We start from the raw sequence: 6,889 nt of genomic DNA on the forward strand, positions 1-6,889 counted from the left end.
CTCACATCTTCAAGAAGACTGTTCCAGGTTTTAGCCGCATAAAACTGAAACGCTGATTCTCCATGTTTAGTCCTGACTCTGGGCACCAGCAGGAGGCCGGCCCTGAAAGCTTCAGAGTGTGAGATGGTTCATATGGCACTAACATGTGGGAAATGTACTTTGGTGCTGGTCCATGGAGAGACTTGTTCACAAGCAGAGCTGTTTTAGTCTATTCTATTCTAGTCTATTCTCTGAGCCACAGGAGCTAGTGCAGAGACCTAAGCACAGGAGTTATGTGCTCGTACTTCCTGGTTCTAATCAGGACCTGAGCAGCAGCGTTCTGGATGTACTGCAGCCAGGGCTGGTCCTAGCCTTTAGGGAGCCCTAAGCTGAATTTGCCCTCGTAGGCCCTCGCCACTTCATATTTGACAGCATTAAGACATCAACACAACCACTTATAAAAAGACTACAAATTCTAGATGCTCACAGCATCACCAGCTATAACCAGGTTCATTTTAATGTGTTCCAGTTGACTAAAATGGGCTTACATTTATCAACTATTTTATGACAGAAAGAACCCAAATTATGTACTTAAGCACCAGTACACTTACTTCAAAATCATATCACTCAAGAAGTACAAAGTCCTGATCCAAGTTAAGAGTTGCATAAGGGAAAGAGCCTGGATATAACAAAAGATGACATTTGATTTTAAATCTGTCAACTGGACAAATCGTTGTAGGAATGAGTGATTTTTCCAGTTGACAGATTTAAATTTTGTCTTTTGCTACGGATCAGACCTGGACGACTGAGGGATTACATTGACAAGCCTGGACATAACATCAGATTTATAATCATCAGATCATTTAGAAGGACTGAACGTTAAATAAGAGAAGATTTTAGGATTACATTATTTGTATGTTTATTGTCAGACTTTGGACGCTAAATGCGCATATTAATGAGTAGGGGTGCCAGTACTCTACTCGTCAATGGGCTGCCGACACCAAAAGCCGATACCACTGTAACTGTGCTGCCTCTTGTTTGACTCTCAGCTCATCTCTCCACAGAGCTGAGCTCTGAGCTGAGCATGAAGCTGCACATTCACTGTTCTGCACATTAAGCACAGCTCTAATCATATGTGACTGTCACATGAAATATACAAATATTTAGGACTCTAAAGGTTTTTATAGTTCACAGAGGACACCAGCGCAGTGCTCGTGTTTACAATAGTAGCATGCTAACGGTGCTAAGTGGGGCTGGCGATTTTTTTGCTTGTGCATGCATTGTTACGCATTATAATTGACAAACAATTTAGCGACTGAATGGAGCGGGTTTAGAGCTAGAGCGAGTGAAGAGTGAAAGTGTGACCGTGGTAAAAAAAAAAAAACCACGAAAAAAACCACAACACTCACTGTTATGCTAACAGTGGCTCGTTAGCAGTTAGCACGGAGCACAGTTTGCAAAAAGGAAGCGTTTTTCCCGTGGTATCGGTGAATCCTTATATGAGCATTCACAACAAATTCAGGTCGTTCTTTGGTCCAGCAGATGTAACAGAGATTTCTGCCATAATCAACGTTGTTAATCTGACACAGGAGCAGTGACTTAACTACACTCACATCATCTGATGTTTAGAGACAAAAGGACCAGCCACAACCAAAAACAGCCTAATTAATAAACGGACTCACCTGCTGTTCTCTGCCGCTCTGAGGTGTGTCCTGTCTGCACAATTATACACGTCCAGTTTCACCGTTTTATCTGCAGGTCCAATGGAGTAAAGTGGGACATATCTCGAATCTGAAAAGTCCCTCTTTCTTTCTCTGGGCTCTTCATTCATTGTCCTGTACCTTAGATGAACTTAACTTCACTAACTTTTAGTCTTTTAGTTTGTAAAACACTCATTCATATGTCCCTCTGCTGCCTCAGTGCACCCAGAGGCACCTGGAGGGGAGGGGTCCTTCACACCGTTGTAAATTTTAGCTGTCCACACCACTGCCTGATTCAAAAACAAACGTAGACAGCACATATCTAGTTACTGGAAATAAAACACATCTAATCGTTTAAGAGGGATATGTAGACTAGTATAAACACCCGAGCAGCATTTAGTTTTCAGGAAAAAAAAACAACAACTTCCAAATCATTATTTGGAAGTTTGCATTTAGCATTTAGTTTTCAGGAAGAAACCTTCCAAATCATTATTTTCAATATAAACGCATGGGCTCTTGGGGGCTCTTGGGGGCCCTCTGGTGGCCTCTGGGCCATAAGTAGCTGCTTCGTCTGTTTATAGGCTGGGCAGGTCCTGACTGCAGCTCTGTTTAACGCTCGTTTGGAGAGGCCAGTGAGCAGGCCGTTACAGTAGTCTAACCTAGACCACTGTCTCCAGTAGGTTAGACTCTCCAAGTCTCTCCAAATTTGGTTTTGACAGTGTTTTGACAATGTTTTTAGATGGTAAAAAGCTGCAGATGTTATTGATTTAATATGACTGTTAAAATTCAAGTCTGTGTCCATTATTACCCCTAGATTTCTAGCCTGATTTGAAGATTTTAGAGAGAGACTGGAGGTGACTGCTGACACTTTCTCTATGTTTCTGTGGGTCAAAGATGGTGTCAGTCTTGTCTGAGTTTAGCTGGAGAAAGTTGTTTTGCATCCACACACTGATCTGTTGGATGCAGTGGCAGTGAATCCACTGGTCCATATTCACCTGCTGCCAGTGAGACATAGATCTGAGTGTCATCTGCAGAGTTGTGGTTGGACACATTATTGCTGTGTATTAACTGGCCTAAGGGCAGCAAGTAGAGATTGTACAATAAAGGTCCCAGTATCGACCCGTGGGACACTCGCAGGTTAGGGACATTTTATCTGAGGCACATTTTCCACTTTCAACAAAGAATTTCCTGTTTTCTTGATAGGACTTTAACCAATATAGTGCAGTACCCGAGATGTCCACCCAGTCCTCTAGTCTCTGTAAGAGGATCTCATGATCCACAGTGTCAAAAGCAGCACTCAGATCTGACATGATCAAGACTGAGACTTTGTCTGCATCAGTGTTCAGGCGGTCGTCATTTGTCACCTTGATAAGAGCAGTCTCAGTGCTGTGGTGGTGGCTAAAACCTGACTGGAAAACATCGAAAGAGTTGTTCATTTGGAGAAAGTTAATAAGCTGTTGGTAAACAACTTTTTCGAGGACTTTGCCTAAATTTGGAACTTTTAAGATTGGTTGGTAATTGTTCAATATTGTGACATCAAGACTGCTCTTCTTTAGGAGAGGCTTGATAACCGCAGTTTTCAAAGCTCTTGTTACAGAAAATGTTACAGAAGTTTCATGTTAACTATGCAAGCGAGCAGTGATAGCAAACTGTTGAGCACAGACTTTAGAAGTTTAGTGAGTAACACATCAAGGCAGCATGTAGATAAACTCAGACTGGTGACGATCTCTTGGACAGTTTTGTCAGTTACAGGTGCAAAGTGAGTCAGCTCTAAGGGGTGTTATTTGTGTCGTGGAATTGATGGCATTTTTAATGCCCTGAACCTTGTCATTAAAGAATACTGCAAACTCATTGCACTTAGATGTGGAAATTAGTTCTAACAACAGCGGAGTGGGAGGGTTTGTTAATCTGTTTACTGTTGCAAACAGGAAACGAGAGTTGTTATTGAACCTTTCAATAATGTCTGAAAAATACCTCTCACTTGTTCTACATAAACTGTGGTTGTACTTGCACACCTTTTCTCTGTAAATCTGAATCTCTGTAATGAACCTGGAGCTTTGACTTGCACCATTCCCATTTGGCCCTCCGGCACTCTCATTTCTGTGCCCTGACCGAGTCATTATTCCTCCATGGCGCTTTCTGCTTATCTTTATCCATTTTAACCTTCATCAAGGCAATGGTGTCCAGAACATTCAAAACGCTCGAAGTAGTAGTTTTGTAGTACGAGAGCTCATTCAGGTGGTGCTAAGATTACTCTTCATTTCAAATATTTGCAGATTTTTAAAATCAATTTAAGCCACATTTTGGTTAGTTTTGTCCTATTTTAGTAAATACAGAAGAACAGAATAGTCCTGTTTTAGATCCAATTTTGATCTTGTAGTGCTTTGTGAGAAAAAGTTTGTGAACCACTGATATAGTTCAATAATTGTGGTAGCCAAAGCAATATTTATGTTTTATAATTTAATTCTTATTATGTATTATATTATTTATGTTTTGTGAGAGGCCAACCCATTAGAGTGAGGCAGCACACACATGTGGTCTTCTCCTTTAGTTAATTTGCATAATGGATGTGCATCTGTACCCACATAACCAATAAATCGTACTTCTGTAATTTCTGAGAGAAATATGAGGAAGTGAAATTCTTCAGAAAATATGGGCCCAGCCCTAATCTAACGTGGAATCAAAGTATATAATGTGTGATTATTATTTGGTTATATAACCTAACTTATGATAATTAAGAATACATTTTTATTTATATTACACTTTATATTTGCCAAGCAGATCTCAAAGTTCTACAATAACACTTGTGCGTACAGCAATTTAAAAAGCAATAAAAAACACCCCTACTGAACATGGTAAGTTTAAAGCCATACCACCGAACATTCTGAGCCAAGTAATGCCATCTCCATGGGGACAAGCAGGTAACAGACCCTTCACCTGAAAAGTTATGCGGCGCACCTTTAACTATATCAATTTCCAGCTTCCTTCCTTTTTTTCAGTGCAGAGCAAAATGTTTATATCTGCTAACTCGTAGTTTAGTTTATGCCCACAAAGAGGTAGAAATTCATCACAGGAAATATGTACAATGGAAGAAAAAAGAACACAATGTAAAACACAAATCGCATTAATTTATGTATAACTGGAAACATGTCTGTTCTCACCTGTGTTGTTTTAGTTTTGATGAATATATGTTTTATCCATCAATTAATTTATTGAAAACAATAAAACACTGCTAGGCAATTGTGAATAAAAATGTATTACATATTAATATATAGTCAGAGGAAAGTTTACAATACAATTAGGAGGAGGTCAAAGGGGTTGGTAGATGTACGAGTTAATGTATATTGAATAGCACAGAAATTGCATGTGAAAAATTACAGATTTTATTGCATTCAGAATCCAACTTCTTTTTATGGTTCATAATTTACAGCCCAGATAAAAATGGCTGGTTGAAGCGTGTTGCTATCACATATGTCTTCAGTTTAACAGATTGTTCTGCAGGTAGCGCAGCAGAAACAGGAACTCAGTGTTATGAGAAGCAATGCTGTGTTTGCGTTTGGTTTTTATTGCGGGCCTTTGCAGCTTGCTTCGCAGGGACTGAAAGCAAGCATCACTCTCTGAAAGGAAGTAGGCGGTACTTCTTTTTGGGAGTGATGCAAAATAAATTCCATAAGGTGAGCTGTTGAGGTTTCTGTTTGTAGAAAAGATTGAACAAGTTAACAAAACATATTCTGTTTTTGTTGTATTTTTATTATTTATTATGAACATCCCTGGATTATATTTTTCAATCTAACGTCAGGAATAACCATCAGGATCTTTTACGAAATTGTTTGAAAGTTAAGACTTTTGTCTCTGACTATTTTAAACATTTATTTTTGAATTTATGGAACAATGCCTGTGATTGTACTGGAAGCTCGAGATTTCACAAGCCCATTCTTCTTGGTCCGAACATGGGTAATCGTCTTTACCTGTGCCACGTTCAGCCTGGTTGCCTCTTTGGATTTAGTGGATTTAAACAAGGACCAATCTCACCTCCAGACATTGAAGACTTTTTGCATGTTTATTTGGTGCTTCTTCTTCTCCCTCACAGTATTCATCTATATTCTCACAACTATTCAGTTCCACAGCCTCTTGCCAATATCATGGAAGAATTTCACAGTCACTGTTGCTGTTCTGGGAGCCTTAATGTCCTTGAGTGCCGCTGTTATTTTCCCATGGTTTATAATGGACAACCAAACACCAACACCTCGTGCCATAGCAACTGCCATAACTTCCTGGCTCACCTTTTTGGGATATACATTTGAATCTTGGATGCTTCAGTGCCAGACACATGAACAAAGGGGGTACATGGGGAGCAAACCAGGCCTGCTCAAGACTCTCCAAGTGTGGGGAGGATGCCAGATGATTCCCTTGATTGTCGAGGCCATTCATGTTATGCCCAGTGAAATCCACGGCTGGCAACTATGGGTGTCTGTGGCCTCCTATACCGCCTGCTTGGCTATGTCTCTAATAACACTAGTGGTGATTCTGGGTGATTTTGCAGCTCGGTGTTGTCTGCCTTTTGATAGATTTCTGGCTGGGTTTAGTCTTATGGGAGTGTTCCTCTACATGGTGGCTGCTGTAATCTGTTTTACAAAGATATTGCAACTCAAAGACCCGCGACACAACCTGACACAACGTGTCGTGGAGTTGTTCATTATAGAGACAGTGGTTGCAAGTATTACTTTGTTAGCCTACACTGTAGATCTTGCCTTTTCTATAAAACTGTTATGTGATAGGGGTCACTGATAAACGTTAAACAAAATCATATTGAACAAACATAATCCAAATGATCTTTGTAAAAAGAATGACTTGTAATGTCATCATTACAGGGGAAAAAACAAACAGCTAGTACTACTAGAGATTACAAATCACATAATAAAACTGTATATTTTTAAATGTCAGATTATCTCTATTATTGTGTCAAATTGATCTCATCTAGGATAACTAGGCTATGTCTTGTTACATTCTTCATAATGACAATTAGGTACTAAATCTTTTTATGTAATATAGGCATAGGCCTTACAATACATTTTCATCTGAAATAATATGCTCCTCTTAAGAGAGTGATACACAAAATGGATTATAAGAGTTAGGCCTACTTTGTTTTTTTCATTCCATTGCAAATATTGAAAATCAGGTAACCATTCAATTACTTACTTCGGCCTAAA

The 6,889-nt window shown here is 39.5% G+C and overlaps 1 protein-coding gene across 1 annotated transcript; it reads left to right on the forward strand.

Annotated features, from left to right (window-relative positions):
• The first annotated feature begins 5,383 nt into the window (after nt 1-5,383).
• LOC129456579 (myeloid-associated differentiation marker homolog) lies at nt 5,384-6,498 on the forward strand. Its single transcript, XM_055224785.1, has one exon. The coding sequence runs from the start codon at nt 5,571-5,573 to the stop codon at nt 6,465-6,467; it is 897 nt and encodes a 298-aa protein (XP_055080760.1). The 5' UTR covers nt 5,384-5,570; the 3' UTR covers nt 6,468-6,498.
• The last annotated feature ends 391 nt before the right edge of the window (nt 6,499-6,889 follow it).

The sequence above is a fragment of the Periophthalmus magnuspinnatus genome, chromosome 1, assembly GCF_009829125.3.
Source record: "Periophthalmus magnuspinnatus isolate fPerMag1 chromosome 1, fPerMag1.2.pri, whole genome shotgun sequence".
NCBI classification, from domain to species: Eukaryota; Metazoa; Chordata; class Actinopteri; order Gobiiformes; family Gobiidae; genus Periophthalmus; species Periophthalmus magnuspinnatus.